Raw genomic sequence first — 19,611 nt, 5'->3', positions numbered from 1 at the left:
TGCTTGAGTATATGCTACCTCCACACTGCTGCTGTCCCTATCCCTGTCCCTGTCCCTGGTGGGTTTACTTCTAAGCAGGTGCCTTTTCCTTTGCATTTCACAAAGACTTGGTAGAACTAGATAGGAAAGTGTGTCTGGCTGTGGTCTTGCCTAAGACAGCTCCAGGCTGTTCATTGTAGTGGAGGAGGGGTCGAGCAGTAGGAATCTGAAGTAACAACGTGTAGTATTTTTCTGAAGTTCTTTAGTAAGCCACAGAATGCCTCTTCTGATATTCAGTTTAAGCAAACTATGGCTGCTTTTTATAGTGTCGACAGTTTATTTCAGTTAAAAAAAATGCACGAAGCCATATCTGTTTATAGGGAAGTTGCTGTAAATACCCCTTTCAAATTAGAAAAATTTTGGAAAAAAAGCCAGATTATTGAGAATTATCTTCATTGACTAGGTTTCTTACCTCCTAAAAATTTATTGCAGAGGCTGGTGAAGTGGCCTGAGTGGTTAAGGCATTTACTGCCAAGCCTCATAACGTTTTGTCCCTGGGACCTACATAGTGGGAAGAGAAAATTGATTCCCACAGGTTGTCCTCTGACCCACACATATGCTGTGGTCCACTCCCCAATAAATAAATAACTGTAATTTAAAGTGAAAGAAGTTGGGGTTCTTCTTGCAAATATATTTTCTTTATGAATATAGTAAGTGGATATGATGGCACACCTCTCTCTTCCTAACACTTGGGAGGTAGAGTCAGAAGCAGGAATTCAAAGTCATCCTTAATGCTACAGTGCATACAAGGCCACAGTCTGAAGATCCTGTTATACAAACAAAACAGACAAAAAATATTAAGAGACATTGGAGGGAGGCGGAGGCAGGTGGATCTCTGTGAGTTCAAGACCAGCCTGGTCTATAGATCGAGTGCCAGGACAGGCTCCAAAGCGAGAGAGAGAGAGAGAGAGAGAGAGAGAGAGAGAGAGAGAGAGAGAGAGAGAGAGAGAGAGAGAGAGAGAGAGAGAGGAAAACATGTTAATCCTCTAGACTATGACACATTAACAACTATGCTAAGTAGCTGGGCTGTGTGAGACCCTGTGACAAAAACAAACAAAATAACAACAAAAGCCACCAGTGCTTGGGAGAAACAGTGAGGCACACAAGCATAGGGAGTAGCTTAGGAACCTGGGGCGTCACTTAGCTTGGGCTGTGCATTCACTCCTCTTCTGACAGTGTGCGTGGCAGCTAAGCCCCCACCCACCTGTGCTGTGCGTGCACACTTATCCTTCTTTTAGCAGCACCCAGCAGCCTTCCCCACCCAACACACAGACCTACACTCAGCTACACCCTACTCCAAACAAGTGTCTCTTGTAGCCTAGACTGGTCTCAAATTCACTATGTAGCTAAGGATGACCCTGAAATTTTGATTCTCCTGCCTCCACCTGTAGCGTGCTGGTCTTGGAAACATGTGCTAGCATATGTGGTTTTATGAGGTACAGAAAAATGAACCCAGTAGCCCCAATTACTGTATTGGGGACATCCCATCTTATCCTCATAGCAGTCCTCAGCAGCAAAGGGTATTCCTGTTTTACAACTAAGGACATTTAAGTTTTAAAACAATGTTAGTCATTTGCTCTAATATATGCAGCTGGTTAATGACATCAACCATCTCTTCTGAGTTCATGCTGTTAACCAGTCGCTATTGAAAGGGTACATCAAGCTCATAGGAAAATTTGAATTGGCAACTTTTGCTTCTAACAATAGAGGCTTTTATTTTGTTCATTCAGGAACATTGGCAGTCTTGCATCTGGCCTATAGCCTATGGGTAATTGGGTATGCTTGCCTAAAATGAAGTCTGTGGAGCAGATTGTGTCCAGGATGGAGTGGATGGAGGCAGGCAGGATGGGGAGGGTGGAAATGATCTTTCTGACTAGGCAGGTAGAGTGGGTAAAGGAGAGATGATAAGGAAGATTGATTTTAGAATTATATTGGCTAATTTTGATGTCAGGTTAATGAGTATTGGATTTCTTCAATGATTGTTACAAAGCACGGAGCATTGAACTGCTATGTTTAGAAGAACAGTGGAAATTATGGCACTGTTGGGGGGTATTTTGTTATTTGTAACTAATATGAGATTTTACTATTTTAAGATTTTATTTATATATATCCAGATAATTGTAAATGCATTAACCGTATTTATCTTTAGATGATGCAGAAATATTTCTTTCAAAACCTCAGAGTGTAGTATTACCTCAGTTTGAAAATTAGATAATGCTTAGAAACCATAGGTTATTACAGCAAAACAGGAAAAGAAAGATCTAGGAGCTTAGATCTTTGCTATGTTTGGATAGTATTGTAACCCCTTATTTTCAGAAAAAAAAATGTGCAGATTTCTCAAATTTAATAAATGGCACTTGTTTTGTAGTTACCTTTGACATAACAACTTTAGAAACCAGTGTCAGATATGATGAACACTTCAACTCCTTAAGCTCAGACATTTGGAGACCTCTCTGACTTCTGCATGTGAAGTTGCCTTTCTCATAGCTGCTGTTTTGTTGTGTCAAAGCCTGCGTTAAGTAGGTCATCAGCATTCATGACCTAAGTAGGTTTGCAGGTGTTTATATTGGCTGATGAAGACTTCCTGTTTGTCAATGAATTTTTTAATAACACTTAGCCTTTATGTGTTTTGAGTTTTTGACAAAAAAAAATACTGTCTGGTTTGTATGTAATCATAGTGAAGAAGGAGATGTAGAATCATTGAGTAAATGTTAGCTCTTTATGAGGTTGTTCCTACTGTTCTGAATTCTTTGAGAATCTTTGCATGTCATTTCTGCCAAGTTTCTGTTATTTCCTAAAAAATACTTTAATACTTTAATAAATGTCATCATTTCAGCCCACATTTGAGTTTTCTAAAATAGCGTATAATTTGTTTTGCCCTTGGGTTTATTTTTGGAGAGAATTTAACTTCATTCCCCTTTGTCTTAAAGTCTTGTTCATAGGTGGATAGAATGGATATGAATGACATTTAATAGGAAGAACAAATATGGGTGAATTTTATTAACAGTTTAATCCAAAGGAACTGGAGTCTAAACATACAGGGCAGTGATTTCCAAACCTCCACCCACCCTCTGATAGCAAACTTACCTTTTGAAACATATTTTCAAGTGAAATCCAGCATTGAGAGTTAACAGAGAGCAAGGCCTGACCTTGATCCCCAGCAATAATAATGAAAGTAGCAAAGGGTTTAATGGTTTTACTTAGCTCTTGATAAGTCAGTAAATAACACCAGCTACTACAATCTGTTTCTGCCTAGTGATGCCTCAGATACCAAATGTGTGTGAGGGGGCTGTGGCTGTAGCTCAGTAGTGGTATAGTGTTCATCTAGAAGATGCATGATCCCAGAGTCAGTACCTAGACTACAAAGAAAAGGGTTCCTCACCCAACCCCACCCCACTCCATACTCCTACAACTAATTTTCTAACTTCTAGGACACCATTTGTGCCCTGTAATTGGATACAACTCTGACAGTATTTGAGCTAGAGTCCAATCCCACAGAAGGGCCTGAACAAAACCACCCTCTCTTCAGCTGTAGTTTTAAGTCCTATCACCTTTACTTATGACCCCCTACTTCAGTTTTATAATTCACAGAACTCAGGGAAAAAACCCCTTAACTTGTATTTACCACTTTGCTGTAAACAACATGGATGAACAGAAAGATGCAGGGTGAGTCTGGAAGGGTCCAAAGTTGGAGTACACACTCTCAGTGTGTTGGCCACTAGAGTGCTTTTGAGTGTAGGGCTTTTAAAAAATATATAATTTATTTAACTTCATTTTATGTGTATTGGTGTAAAGGTGTCAGATCCCCTGGAACTAGAGTTACAGACAGTTGTGAGCTGCCATGTCGGTGCTGGGAATTGAACCCTGGTCCTCCGGAAGAACAGCCATTACTCTTAACTGCTGAGCCACCTCTCTAGCCAGTCCATGTAGGGGCTTTTAAGGAGAGTAGATGAAAATTGAAGGCTAATCAAGGCCTGATCTTTTAGATGAACAGCTCCACCTTGATGCCGCCTAGGGTTCCACCAAGAGTCAACTCAGTAAAACAAAAGTAGCTTCTCTGATCCAGGAAATTCCCAGGGATTTAAGAGCTCTGCTTCAGGAATAGAAGACACTTACTATGCCCATAACTGAGGAAGCTGCAAGAATCTCAGACACTCTGTCAGGAACTAGAGTCAAAGACTGAATATTGGAGCAAAAGATGCTGAATAATTACAACCATCCAGGAAGATATGAGACTTGCAAAGACCAAGGCCGTCTTATACTGTACCAGGGTTGTTGTTGGTCTTTCTGCAAGAAGTCAGTGCTGAGTTACAATGACTCAACTTCTCTGGACCATACAGTCACATACTTTTAAGTGAATGAATGCCATATTGAGTTAAATCTCATTGAGGCTTTTTAGCTTTTCTTTTTTTAAAAATTTAACTTTATTGTATTTGCATTGATATGAAGGTATCAGATCCCTTGAAACTGGAGTTACAGACAGTTGTGAGCTGCTTTGCTATGTGGGTGCTGGGAATTGATCCTGGGTCCTCTGGAAGATCAGCCAGTGTGCTCTTAACACTTCCAAGCCATCTCTCCAGCTTTTTTTTTTTTTTTTCCCCCTCAAAAAGTTGTGGAAACATTTTAGTCTAACCTGAAGTGAATCTGTCAAGTTTTGTTATAACTGATGGTGGGAAAAATATCTACATGGAGCAGAGAAAAGTATTTGGTGGGCTAATACAAAGCTTGGACAGTAGAAGTCATTTAAAGTAGGACTTTTCATTGTGTTGTCTGTGGGTACTGCCTTTGGAACACTTGGAAATATGAATGTCAGCAATGAGATTTATTTGCTCTACCTGTAATCTTGCCTTTTCCTACTATATATAACACTTTGATGTTTTAGAAGTGATAAAGTTTTAGTGGGAGATTTTTTTTTTGACATTTATATATGCATGAGTGTACATGTGTGTGTGAGCCATCGAGGTTTAAGGGCAACCCCCAGGAGTGGGTTCTCTCCTTCCAGCATGTGGTCCTCAGCCTTGACATAATGCATACAGTATCTTTGATTTACTCCTTGGATCACCAAATCTATTTACTCTCTAGTCTTCATTGAAAAAAATGTGCTGTCTCAGTTCTCCCCTTACTCTAAGTTCTTAGGCCTCTGCTGTGTTGATGTTCCGATCTTTCTTTCTTTCTTTCTTTCTTTCTTTCTTTCTTTCTTTCTTTCTTTCTTTCTTTCTTTCTTTCTTTCTTTCCTTCCTTCCTTCCTTCCTTCCTTCCTTCCTTCCTTCCTTCTTTCTTTCTTTCTTCCTTCCTTCCTTTTCTTTCATTCATTCATTCATTTGAAACAGCATCTCACTGTGTACCTCTAGCTGGCCTGAAACTATGTAGACAAGGCTGGCTTTTGAACTCAAACAGAACCACCTGCTTCTGCCTCAAAGTTGGGGTATTAAATGTGTGCATCACTACACCAGACTCCTGTCGTTTATTTGGTTGCACTCATGGTCCCTCCTTACACTGCTGGTTGCTGAACTACACTATCCGTGACTTCTGTTTCCTGGCACTGTGTCCTGTTGTGTTTGCTCACACTGTTAGCACTTGAATTTTAAGAGTCCTTTTCTCCACTAGGACCTACAATTCAGTGATTCTGCCTCCTTTCTAACTTGCTTTTTGTTACCGTGATAAAACACTGACCAAAAACAGCTTGGATGAGGAAAAGGTGCCCCCCCCCTCCCCCAGCATACAAATTACAGTCTATCATCAACGGAAGCCAAGGCAGGAACTGAAGCAGAGACCAGAAAGGCAGAATATTGCTTACTGGCTTGCTCCCCTTGGCTTTCCCATTTATTTCTATACAACTTGCAGCCATCTGTACAACTGCAAAACTACCCATAGTGGGCTGGGACTTCTGCATACATGAGCAATTAATAAGAAGCCCCACAGACATGCCCATAAGCCCATCTGATGGAGACAAGTCCCTTGGTTGAGGTTTCCTTATCTCAGGTTTGTCACATTGAGAACTAAAGCTAACTGTGACATTCTACTTTGTCAATTTTGACATACAAACATCACTTTAAGCTATAAGGTTTCCTTTCTTGTTCTCAGGATATCATATTAATATGATTTAAAAGTTCAAAGATCTCTTTTAAAATTAAAATATCTTCTGATTCTTCAGCCCCCAACTGACCAGAAATCGGTGTCATTATTCAAAATTTAACACAAATGGCCCAATGCAGCCTTTGCTTCCTTCTAAAGCCAAGCCTCCTTTGTGTGCCTCTCACAAGTCTTCTGAGATACCACAGAACTCCCATAGAATTCTGAGTGCTCGATGGCTTTTCCATCCCAGAATTCCAAGTGCTTCCATTTTCCTCCCATGAAGCAACGTGGTCAGGCCCTTCACATTACTGACCAGTAATGATCTCTGTTCCAGCTTGCTTTTCTGTTTTTGGGATTAAACATTTTGACTAAAAGCAACTTGAGACACCAGAAGACAAATAGCCTGTCTTCTAGATAATAGTGCTTTGAGGGGAAGCTCCTGGCAGTGGGACCTGAAGCAGGGATGTGGAAGAAGGCTGCCTTCTTTCTGCCTTGAGTAAAGATCCCACCTGCCCAGGTGTGACACCACCTACAGTGCAGGGGTTCCTTCTGTGTTAATTAGCAAATAAGAAAATGCAATACAGGCCAATCTGATGTCAGGTTGATAGCTGAAGCGACCTGTCATAGCCAGTCCCCTTTTCATCATTTTCCACAGATCTTCACTGTCTTCACTTCAGGTAAATTCTGTCATTTGTCATAGCTATTCCCTTAAAAACATGTCTGTTTTTAAGTATTATTTTTAATGTATATTGGTGGTTTTGCCTGCATGCATATCTTACCTGGAACTGGAGTTAAAGATGGTTCTGAGCCTAAATGTGGGTGCTGGAAATTGAACCTGGGTCCTCTGGAAGAACAGTCAGTTCTTGTCCTTTATATGACTTTTTTATGTGTGGCTAGGTTCCCAGGGATTGAACTCATGACTGTTACTAGGCAAGCACTCTACTACAAAGAGCTCTGACACCACCTCTCTTGTTTATAGTACTTACTTGACTGAACTTTAATTTTATTCCAGTATAATTATGTATTTTTGTTCACTTGACTTGGGCTAAAAAAAGCTATGCCAAATTAGAGTCAATTTGCTTTACTGGTGTTTTGTTTTTACATTTTTCTTTTGTAAGAGGGCAAGAGTGGTATGTGCATGCTACAGCTCATGTGTGGAGGTCAGACAACTTCCATGAGTAGGTTCCTATCATGAGTGTCACATTCAGGTTGTCATGCTTGGCAATAAGCATTTTTGCCCACTCAGCCATCTTGCTGGCCCCATGAATGAAGATCATTTAACAATGGGTTCTGAATGCCTCCTATGAATGGTTTCTGTAGTTCACTCATCTGGACTGGGTCTCTAGTTCAGTCAGTGGACCATTTCACAATCTATTGCTGTAATGAACAGTATTTATGTATTGTCCTGTGTCTACTTCTTCATAGCATGCAGCAGAGCTGGATAGTTGGACAGAGAGTGTATGACCCTTCAAAGCCATATTTATAATGTGTGTGGTTTTGGTTTTTCAGACATGTTGAAACTTTAGTTTTGTTTTGAGACAGGGTCTCACTATCTAGCTCTGGCTGTCATGGAGCTCATTATGTTACTAGGCTGGCCTCAAATTCTGAACAGAGATTTGCCTGCCTCTGCCCCCCAGGTGCTAAGATGAAAGGCATGTGCTACCATGTCTGGGTGTACGTAGTTCTTTTAAAGGAAAGTCTTAGAAACCTTTTTTTTCTTAAACATGTGTGTTCTGGTGGACGCTTCACCCCTACCCCTCGCTTCCATATACCCAAAGAATCTGGAATGTTCTGGTAGAACTTCCACCCCAAGCCCCCTCCCCATCTCTCTCCAAACCCTGTTGCATCTCAGAAAGCCCACCAAATGATGACCCTCCCCCAGAGATGCTCAAGGCCACTCCCACAAGGTATTTAAACTGTCCCCCAGAAAACAGAGGTGTGGTTTCCCCAGCTCTCTTTTTCCCTCTCCTCTCTGGGGGGCTGGAAAATCTTCCAGGACTGCTTTATCCACTAAACCTGGGCTTTTTCTAATTCAGTTAGATTTGGTCTGATTTGGATTGCTGCGTCAGTGGAGAGGCTTACAGGGTGCAGACGCTTTTCAGTGTTTTCAAACTTTCTCCTTTCTATAAAATCCCAGCATTCTTCCCCCTCTTACTTTTGGTTGATTGCCTACTTGCTGTATAACGGGAAAGATTGGATTATTCCAACATTGAGTTAAATCCCTAACACTGCATGTATTCAGCCATGTGTTGGAATTATTTTGATGGAAGATGAGCTAATAGACTCCCTTTGAATGATGACAATTGAGAATAGGGTAAAGTTAGCAAAGGTCTGCAAAATCAGGGTGGTGAAAGGAGATAGAATCACTATGTCGAAGGTTCTATGGAGGCAAAGAATGGTTGACATTTAGCAAGTAGTGAGTAGAAAAAGTAAGAATGATGAGGAAGTAGAGTTTGGGAAGATTTACTGTATTTTGCAGATCATGTGAGGCTTTTTAGTGATTTGTGTAGACATGGATAGAAATAGCTTCTTCATTATTATTATTAATATTATTATTATTATTATTATAAATAGTTTTTTTATTTATTTGGATTTTTGAGACAGGGTTTTTCTGTGTAGCCCTGGTTGTTCTGGAACTCACTCTGTAGACCAGGCTGGCCTTGAACTTAGATCCTCCTGCCTCTGTCTCCCAAGTGTGGGATCAAAGGTGTGGACCACCACCACCAAGACAATAGAGAGCTATTTTCATTTTAGAGGAGAATATATGAGTTCAGACTTAACAAGATTTACATAGCAAAAAATGTTGCCACTTTTAGTGTCAGTTGTCCATCTTTTGAAAAACAAATACATCTTTGTAAACACAATGTGTATTGATGGGGATATTCTATCCAATTCTTCTGTTGTATTTGATAGTGTGGTTTTACCTCTTCCAGAATATTATTTAAGTGAAAATGTATGGTGTGTAGCCTTAAATCTGATTTCTCTCAGCATAGTAAATTAGAGAGAGTTTGTGTTTTTGATGAATTAGTAATTTGTTCCTTTTTCTTTGCTTTCCATTTTGTGGATATAAGCACTTGTTGGGGCATATTTAGAGTTTTTTCCAATTGTAAACGTTGCATATATAGGCTAGAGAGATGGCTCACTGGTTCAGAGCACTTACTGTTCTTGCAGGTTCAATTCTCAGCACTCACATGGTGGCTTAAAACCATCTCTAACTACAGTTTCAGGAGATCTTATATACTTTTCTGACTTCCACGGACATTAAGTAGGCACATGGTCCATGGGTAAACATGTAGGCAAGCACTCAAATGCATGAAATACAGTAAAGTATTTAAAAAATTTGCATGCAGTTTTTTGGTGACTATGTGTTTCATTTTTGAAAAATACCTTACAGTGGAATAATTGGCCAATATAGCAAATGGACATTTAATTTTATAAGAAGCCAGTCAACTATACTAAAATGATTGTGTCATTTTACATTTTTTTATAGTAACTGATGAGTTTTCGGTTTGTTCTGCTTTGTTTATTTGGGTTTTTTTGTTTGTTTGGTTTGGTTTGGTTTGGTTTTTCGAGACAGGGTAGGGTTTCTCTGTGTAGCTTTGGAGCCTATCCTAGCACTTGCTCTGGAGACCAGGCTGACCTTGAACTCACAGAGATCCGCCTACCTCTGCCTCCCGAGTGCTGGGATCGAAGGCTTGCGCCACCAATGCCTGGCTGCTTATTTGGTTTTAAGAGAGGATCTCACTATGTAGCCCAAGCTGGTTTCAAGTTCGTGATCTTGCCTAGCACTAAGATTACAGGTGTATACCACCATGTCCCACTTGATCTGCATTCTTGGCATTGCCGTATGTATTTCGGCTATTCTAGGAAGTTTGTATTATTGTGGAATTTTAATTTAAAAACAAATATTGTTTAATTTTATGTGTATGGGTGTTTTGCTTGCAAGTATGTCTGTGCATCATGAGATGCACACCTGGTTCTTACAGAGGCCAGAATAGAGAATTGGATCCCTCGAAATTAGAGTTGAAGATAGCGGTGACCACCATGTAGGTTCTGGGGACTCAAACTCAGATTCTATATAAGAGCAGCCAGTGTTCTTTATTTTCATTTTCCTGAGGACCTAAAAGACTGAACATCCTTTCATGTTCTTCCCTTCATTGACTTAGTGAGAATGATGTGTTTGATTCTATCACTCATTAAAGAAAATTGTGTTATTTCCTTACTGTCGAGTTTTGAGATTATCAGTTACATAATTAGTGCCTTTTCTGCTGTAGATTAATGGAAAAGACTTCATTTAGGATAATGTAATAATCAATGTTATTTTCCATTAACTTTGTGTTTCTTAATGTGATATAAGAAACAATGATAATGAATTTACATTAATAATTTTTGAGATATGTAGAACTGTAAGTCTAAAACTGACAGATACTAGGTTTTCTTTGTCTTCCTATTATAATTGGAACATGTAAGAAAAGGTTTAAGCCCAAGTTTTATTATTTAGTACAAAAACCAATAAGTTTGGTGAGCAACTCTAGTTTAGTGTGTCTGTCCCCACCACCCATGACCGTGTGTTGAGGCTTTTGAGGGGTCACCGCCAAGTGTACTAGCCTGGAAGTATGGCACTGGTCCCCAGTGGCTCACTTGTTGCCCCTAAAGACTGTCACCAGCACTGCCGGGTGCTACAGCTAGCAACAGCTTCTGCAAGGTGCTCTGCTACAGCAGGGCCATGACTCACCTCCTAGGCCTCTCTGCCCTGGCTGATGACACACGGGCCTGCCTCTCTCTTCTTTGGGTGCTCCACTTCACAGCCATGGCCTCAGTGCCAAAATCCCCTGAGCACTTTGCAGAATGTCCCAAGACCTCTAGCAGCCGGTCAACCAGTCCACTGCCAGGCTGGTGCCAGCCCTTGCCTTGACCTGGCAAAACTACCACCTTCGGCTTCTGTGTTAATAGGCCAGAGCCATGCCAGAAGCCTGGCCCTGTAAACCAGGCAGTGCAGTGGACACTAGGGGGGGTGGGGGGGGGCGGGGTGGAAGAGGGGGAGGACGAGGACAACACATGGCACCCTTGTCTTTCACTGTGCTGTTTTGACCCTTTAACTGCCTTACACAAAGAAAATGAAATCCAAGTGAATCTTCCCTGCAAAACAAACAAAAGCTCATTATATTATTTTATATATAGTATATGATACAAACTTACATTTATGTATCACATATTTTTCTAGAAATGTAGTTAAACTTTATTCATTTATTTATTTGAAATCCAACTGAAGCATTAAAGATAATTTAAATTGGCCAGGCATGGTGGCACATTTCTGAAATCTCAGTATTTAGGAGGCTGAGGCTGGAGAATCACTGCAAGTTTGAGGACATCATGGCCTGCATGTCATATTTTAGCCACAGCCACAGTGTAAGACTCCATCTAAAACAATATGAATAAATAAATATGAAAAAAACACAATTGAATTGAAAATTGTCATAAAAAATGTTTTGAGTATGACTATTTTATACTTACAATTGTATAGAAAGATTCATGCTATATTTATAACTAAAGTGCAATTACATTATATGTGAAATTACATTGTAATCTCAATTGAAGATCTGAATTCATGTGACTAATCTGAAAGTCAATAAAAAATCATGAACACTGGCTCCTCTTAGAAAACAGTTCTGTAAAGTTTTAGATGTGCTATTTTAATACTGTTGAGCTCTTTGTTTCCAAATACTCTTCTTTATTGAAAATAATTTTTTATTCATATTGTATATTCTGATCACAGTTCTCTCCCCCATTTCCCTGATCTTCCCTTCCCTCGCCACCTATTAAGCTCCCTGCCCTCCCTTTGAGACAGGGTTTCTATGTACACCAGGCTGGCCTTGAACTCAAAGAGGTTCACCCGTCTCTTGTTTCTCCTGTGCTGGGATTAAAGATATGCACCATCATGCTTAAACTTTTTCTCTCTTGAAAACAAACAGGCAAAGTAAAATAAAACAACAAATCATAGAGGCTCTTACACATGCAGAGATACAAGCACACACAGAAAACCCACTTTAAAAATTGGAAACCATTAATATATAAGGAAAAGGACAATAAGGTAAAAATTGTAAAATCCCATCCACCCTCAACCCAGACAGTGTCTCTCTGTAGCCCTGGCTGTCCTGAAACTCACTGTGGAGACCAGGCTGACCTCGAACTCACAGAGATCCACCTACCTCTGCCTCCCAAGTGTTGGGATTAAAGGTGTATGCCAACGTCAGCGGGCTAAAGCAGCTTTCTTATCGCTGACCAGAGACTATAGAGACAAAAAGAGGGAGGCAGGGAGCAGCCTATAGAGGAGACAGAATTTAAGAATGAGAATGAAAACCCCGAGGGTGTAGAGCTTGTGTGTAAAGAGCACCTAGCCCACACGGCTGAGAACGACTGCAGTTTGTAAAACTGCTTATGTGCGTGTGTACATGTCCATGCATATGCACACAAATAAAAACCCAAACGAGGTAAAACTTAAACAGCCAGGTGATAATTTATGGACCATGGTAAGCTTTGGGTATCTGGAAGTTTAAAAGAAAAAAAAAATGAGAATAAGAAATAGGAAGGAATGAAAATAGGAAGGAATGAGTGTTTTTGGAAAATCGTAGTCTTGGACTTGTGGTCATGTCATGTAGATTTAAAGTGGCCTGCTCTCGTGTGTGCTTTGGGGGAGAGCAGTTCCTCTTTAGTAGATGTGTCAGGAGGCATGGCAGTACTCTTAGATATATGGGCTTTTTGCTTTGTTTTGGAGAGGAGGTGCACTAGTTGCTTTCTGTTACTGTGATGACCAAAAGCAACTTATGGAAGATGGAATTTATTTTAGCTTATTGTTCCTGAAGGAGAGTCCATAATAGCAGTGGGGGCATGGCAGCAGGCAGCCAGATGAAGAAGCAGAAAGTGAACTGCAAGTGGCTTGAGGTTATAAACCAGAGGTTCTCAACCTGTGTGTCAGGGCTCCTTTGTGGCTTGGTATATCAGATGTCCTGCACCTCAGATAGTTATATTATGATTCGTAACAGCAAAATTACAGTTATGAAGTTATTTAGTGTTAATAGGCTTAGGGTCTTATACCGGTTTATAACTGGTTTATAACCTCAAGCCACTTGCAGTTCACTTTCTGCTTCTTCATCTGGCTGCCTGCTGCCATGCCCCCACTGCTATTATGGACTCTCCTTCAGGAACAATAAGCTAAAATAAATTCCATCTTCCATAAGTTGCTTTTGGTCATCACAGTAACAGAAAGTAACTTACTGTATAGCTTGGCTAATAGAAAAAGTATAAAGCTTGGTTTGGTGGCATACCACTCCAGAGACTGAGAATTTGAAGCCAGACTGCACAGTATGGAGATAGAGATAGATAGTGAAAGGGAGGGAAGGAAGAGAGAAAGAAAGAGAGAGGGAGGGAGGGAGGGAAGGAAGTCACAATGACTGTGTTCATGTGTGTTCATGTGTTGTTCAGCATCTGAGTAAGGACAGTGGGTTTTTCTATTTTGTATTAAGTGCCTAGACCAGGGGTTCTCAGCCTATGGGTTGTGACACCTATGGGGGCTCCACGTGGCAGATATTCTGTATATCAGATATGTACATTACTATTCACAGCAGTAGCAAAATTACAGTTATGAAGTAGCAACAAAATAATGTTATGGTTTGGGGTCACTACCACATGAGGAACTGTATTAAAGGGTCACAGTGTTAGGAAGATTGGGAAGCACTGCTGTAAACCATCAGAGCCCACCCCAGTGATGTACTTCTCCAGCAAGGTCATACCTCCTTAATGTTTCATAAGCTCCTCAGACAACGTCATCAGCTAGGGACCAAGTGTTCAAATACCCGAGCCTAGCGTCATTTCTCAAACCACGATACAGTCTCCCCAGGCTGGTCTCAGACTTGCTATTTATCAGAGGATAGCATTGAATTTGTGTCTCCCTGCCTTGAGGGCTAGACTAACAGGCATGTGCCCCATACCTGTCCCACTTTCTCAGTCAGAGAGTGTGTCAGCCTGTAGGTTATAGGTGGAAATAACAGCCTGGAAACTATAGTTATCAGGAGACTTTAAAATGTAAACTGTCAATAATGTATTTTAGAAAATAGATAAAAAATGAATTTTACTAAAGAATTTTATCCTATGAAAAGAGAACATGGAAGTTCTAGAATCGAACAGTATAATAAGTGACATAACATACAAGCTTAATGGAGGAGTAGAGGCCATAAAAGAGATTAGCAAGTTGGAAGTTATTGAGAGAAAAACAGCATGGAGAAAGGAAAAACAGATGAGCAGTGGTGGAGGGTTATTTACTTGAGCAGGGACACCGCTGGGGAATGGACCTCCCACACATAACCATTAAGGACCTATAGGTCCTCAGAGTGTGGTGGGGCCTTATGAGCTCCCCCCATCCATAACTGAGTGATGATAGGCCCAGTTTTGTGGAAGTCTGGAACCTGTGTCAAAACAAAGCAAAACAACAAGAAAGAAAAAGAATAGTAAAGCAAGTTATAGTCAGTATAATCAAATAGGACAGAAAAATAAATGGATACAGTTTGAGTGTCCTTTACCCTAATACTTGGGACCCAAAAGTGTTTAAAATTGAAATGGTTTAGATTTTATAACACCTGCCTTTGCCTAAGATGCCTTAGGGTTAGGCCCAAGTAAAACATGAAATTCATTGTCATTACACACATAGCCTAAAGGTAATGTGCTAAAAACTTTTAATATGTCAGCCTATATTGTAACATACAATGGGAGGTTACCTGTGGGATTTGCTTCTTGTTTCATTTTGGTATTCAGAAAGTTTTGGAGGGGAGGGAGAGAGGGAACTGGAATTGACATGTAAAACAATCTTGTTTCTAATTCAAATTAAAAAAATGGGGGAAAAAGAAAGAAAGTTTTGCATTTTGGAGCATCTCCGATTTCAAAATTCTGGGTTAGAGGTGCTGAGACTGTGCCTGAGTTGCCCCTAAAGCAGTAGAGAGGAGCAGAAGGAACAGAGACCAAGTGGTCAAATATCAAGCAAATAGTGTGTGATTATGTTTAACCCAAAATAGTTGAGAAAGTATCCTAAATGTAAATAGCTTAAATACTGCAGAATAGAGTCAGACTATACTAAAACAAAGCCCTGTGATCAAGAAGTATATTTGATATGAAGAATCTGTAAGAAGGAACATAGTAATAGAAAAGCCAACAGTTATCAGATCAGAGAAATCCGACACATTCATTTCCTCAGACATTATCTTTTCTTTGTCTGGGGAACATTCAGAATCCTCACTAATAGGAATTGACAATAAATAGATTTAGACCATGGTTATTCTGCCCTGTTGTTGCTATTAGCCATCTTCTCTCCATCCCTGTCTCCCACACCCGTCTCCAGCTTTACTGTTTATCATGTTTCCTACTCTGAAATAAACTGTGTGTGTGTGAAATTCGGCATAAAGTACAGTTAATATGAACAGCCAAGTCTTTTATTTTTTATAGCAAAATAATAAGACATTAGGGACCGGAGAATCAGCAGAAAGTCTACGGGCCCTAATTAAGGCCCTGATTAGGAAAAACATTTAGTGACGAAGAATGTTTGCTTTTGAGGATGGCTTTTTATCCCTTGCTACTCTGTATAATTATTAAGGAGGAATAGCAAGAAGGCTGAGGCGCCTGTATACAGTCTCACATGAGCAGGAGGAAGACTGTGGAGCCAGCTGTGGGCTACACCTGTGAAAGTATGAGCCAACTGAATCTTTCTTTCTTTTAAATTATTTACTTCAGAAACTTGTTGCTTCAAGGAAAAGGTAACTAACACAACTAGTTAGAGGGGCATTGTATCACTTTCAAGGCCAGGAAATGTCTTAAACTTGGGTAATAACAGTGGAAAACTGAGAGGAAATCAGTAGGATCTGTTAATTGGGCAAATACGAAACTACAGAGTAAAGTTCTCCAGGCCTCTAACTTGCACAGCTAAGTGAATAGTAGCGCCATTGTAATCTAAGTTGTAGTTGAAGATCTTAAGTTTAGTATGAGATGTGATGTATTTGAGATGCTTAAGTATCAGAAATGTCAGGTGTGAAGAGATGGCTTAGTGGTTAAAAAATGCACTGGCTGCCCTTGCAGAGGACCCAGGTTTCATTCACAGAATACATGTGGTGGCCCCCAACCACCTATAACTCTAGGTCTAGGGGGTCTGACACCCACTGATGGCCTCCCACCCCTGGCTCACAGGTGGTAAGCATATGTACATGAAGGCAAGCATTCATACATATAAAATAAGGCTAAAATGAAAAAGAAAAATAGATACATTGAATAGACTGATTGGAGATGTGGGTCTGGAGATTAGAGTTGAGCATAATTAAAGCCATGACCATAGATGAGCTTCCCTCTTGCCAAAGAAAAGAACACAGAATGAGAAAGGTGGAAGGCTGGGGGACATTTGCATTCAGAGGAGAGTCAGCTGGAAACAGTGGCAGGAAGGAGGAGTCTGTGAAACTGAGGGAGTGTTGGTATCCTAGAAGCCATGGCAATTCAAGGACAGTGTCACCTAGCTGAGTGGCAATAAGAGGATCAGCAAGGTAGCTGAAGAGAGAGTTCTTTGAATTAACAACTTTGTGGTGATTCCTAATAGCCATACTGGGCCTGGTGTGGTGGTACCTGCCATAATACTGGCATTTGGGAGGCTAGGGCAGAAGGATGGTGAAATTAAGACCAGCATGGCCCTAAATAAATAGCAAGCTTCAAGCCAGCCTGGGCTGCATATCAAGACCCTGTCTCAAACAACAAAACAATACAAAAAGAACTATTTTGATAGGATGGTGGTTAAACCTAGTTTGGAATAAAGTTTGAAGAGGAAGAATTGGTTCAGACTGTCAAAAATCAGATGATTATGCCAAGCTATATAGAGTTAGATTGTGCATGAAACCTAGGTCCTTATATACTCACATATATAACCTACCCAATAACTACTGTAGCAGAATGCTGAAATGAAGTGACACCGGCTGTGGGTACTTCATAGAGAAAGCACTTTCTGTCACTTGCCACCTGGAGGTTTAAGTCAAGACTATGTCGCTCTGTTACCTTGGCCTCTGGTGAGGGCCCCTAACCATGTCACATCATGTCAGGTGGCACATGGCAGAGTGTGAGTGATTAGAAGGCAAAACATGAGGCCAGAACAACCATTTAGTTCTCTTGAAAGAAGTAACTTTAGGGGCTACAAAAAAAAAAAAAAAATAGAAGAAGAAGGAAAGAAAGAAAGAAAGAAAGAAAGAAAGAAAGAAAGAAAGAAAGAAAGAAAGTGGAAAAAGTTACTTTTGAGGGTGTTGTGGTGGTATAGTCACTTCACACTAGCCTCCATTTCCTCAAGATTCCACATCCCCCCCCCCAGTGCCATTATATCAGGAGCTTTGTGGGACACGCTCAAGCCATCTAAGGTGTCCATCCTTACCCGCAGACTGCTGATGTTCTCAGTGTCATGTGACCAGGGTGAAACATCACAGTCACGACTAAGAAACCCCAGAACTCCCTGGGTGTGGTGGTGCACGCCTTTAATCCCAGCACTCAGGAGGCAGAGGCAGGCGGATCTCTGTGAGTTTGAGGCCAGCCTGGTCTCCAGAGCGAGTACCAGGACAGGCTTCAAAAGCTACACAGAGAAACCCTGTCTTGAAAAACTAAAAACCAAACCAAAACAAAAACAAAACCCAGAGCCCTTGAACTAAAGGAGCAGTGTTTGTGGAACATATTGAGATGATGTTATGCTTTCTTATATTCATATATTATGAATATATGAATTCATATATTCATATGAATATATTATGTTTTCTTGAATGAGTTTTTAAAAATCACAAACTTACTACTTTTCATGTAAATTTTTATGTCAGTCTTAAAATCATTTAAGTAGTCTATATAGATTGGCTTCCTTTTCCAACAGAGGATCTCAAGCCCTCCAAGGAAAAAAGCAGTCAAAAGAAGTTTCATTCAATTTCTACATTTTTCATGGAGAAGATGTGTCTGTCATTTTATATCCACTTCTTTCTGTTCAGCAGTTGCAAACCACATGCAAGTGCCCAAATCAGGAACAAGACATCAGCGTTACTGCTTTTTAATGTAATGTGTGGGAACAGTAGCTAATAGGCAGGTACATGAGGAAGACACAGGTCAAGGTCTTGTTCTACAGAGTGCACGGGCTACATAGTGAGACCTTATCTCAAGAAGAAAGCACAGAGTCAACTGCAGACAAATGATTTCATTAGAATAGTGAAAGATACACTGTATACATGCAGACATGGGGAGGCATGAAAGAGAACATTTTACAGTATTTCAGTAACATTCTGTTGAAGGTGTGATGGGGGGAGCATTAGTTTCCTGGAAAGCATTCATGATGACTCTGTTACTCTGCTGGTCACTCAGACATCTACCATCCCCGGTATCAATACAAGTTATTTGAACTCAAGTAATGTTTCCCCACAGCTAAGAAATCCTTAGGGATTATAGAGAGGGTGATGAGAACAGCTGTGTGTCCAGTTGACAGCACTCAGTTTAATTCTTTCCACAGATGATACCAGAAACTCAGGTTTGCGCTAAGAAAGAGAGGCAAATAAACCTTCCTTTGTTTCTGTTTTTGCAGTCCTGGGCATGAAACTCAGGGCTGCATGTATGCTGTGCAGCACACACACTACAACCCCAACCTTACTTGGGAAATTTTGTCCCAGTATTGTTTGTGTTAGTAAACTCTGTTGTAAGAGATACTTTCCGAGGATCCAGATTTTATTTACTCCCAAGTGCTTTTAAAGGAATTAAGAGTTAAAACAACAACCCTTATTTATGACTTGAGTTCAATCCCTAGGACCTACATGGTGGGAGAAGAAAATGGATTCCCTCAAATTGTCCTGTCTACCTCCAAGTAGTGATTTAAAAATTAAAAAGGAAAGAAACTAAGACTAAAATAGCTGCCCTCTGGCCAGCAAGATAGCTCAATTCATGTTGGTGTCTGCTGTCAAGACTGATTGAGAGCCTGAAAGTTCAAACTTGAGATCTCCATGGTAGAAGGAGAGAACCGACTCCCACAAGTTATCTTTTGACCTCCATATATGTGCCATGGTATATGGCACATGAATGAATGAATAAATGAAGTCTCCAGGTGTGATACAATATTTTTTAAAAATCTGTACCCAAGAATTACATTAGATTGCATTGATGACATTCTTTTAATGTGCCTGCTTTCAGCCTTTAGTATATGGAAGACTTTTTTTGTCATTTAAAAGGAGCAAAATATTGTGACTGTCAAAAGCTGTTTACATTAAGAGATCCATTGGCAAAGCAGTCTGTGATTTGACAATGTTTTGTTTTACATGTTTTAAATCATGTATTAGGTGAAAAACCATTTCGCTGTGATGAGTGTGGTATGAGATTCATACAGAAATATCACATGGAAAGGCACAAGAGAACTCACAGTGGAGAAAAGCCTTACCAGTGTGAATACTGCTTACAGGTAAGTGAACC

The 19,611-nt window shown here is 40.3% G+C and overlaps 1 protein-coding gene across 13 annotated transcripts in view; it reads left to right on the top strand.

Annotated features, from left to right (window-relative positions):
* The window catches only part of Znf148 (zinc finger protein 148), a 114,748-nt gene that overhangs the window by 86,601 nt on the left and 8,536 nt on the right, over positions 1 to 19,611 (top strand). For all 13 annotated transcript variants that reach the window (XM_027412807.2, XM_027412806.2, XM_027412805.2 and 10 more), the window contains one exon: positions 19,482 to 19,600. In XM_027412807.2, coding sequence (XP_027268608.1) covers positions 19,482 to 19,600 — 119 coding nt within the window. The remainder of the gene's footprint in view (positions 1 to 19,481; positions 19,601 to 19,611) is intronic.

Source organism: Cricetulus griseus, chromosome 4 (assembly GCF_003668045.3).
Source record: "Cricetulus griseus strain 17A/GY chromosome 4, alternate assembly CriGri-PICRH-1.0, whole genome shotgun sequence".
Taxonomy (NCBI): Eukaryota; Metazoa; Chordata; class Mammalia; order Rodentia; family Cricetidae; genus Cricetulus; species Cricetulus griseus.
Note: the sequence above shows the minus strand (reverse complement) of the source record. Positions and strands in the feature narration are given on the sequence as shown.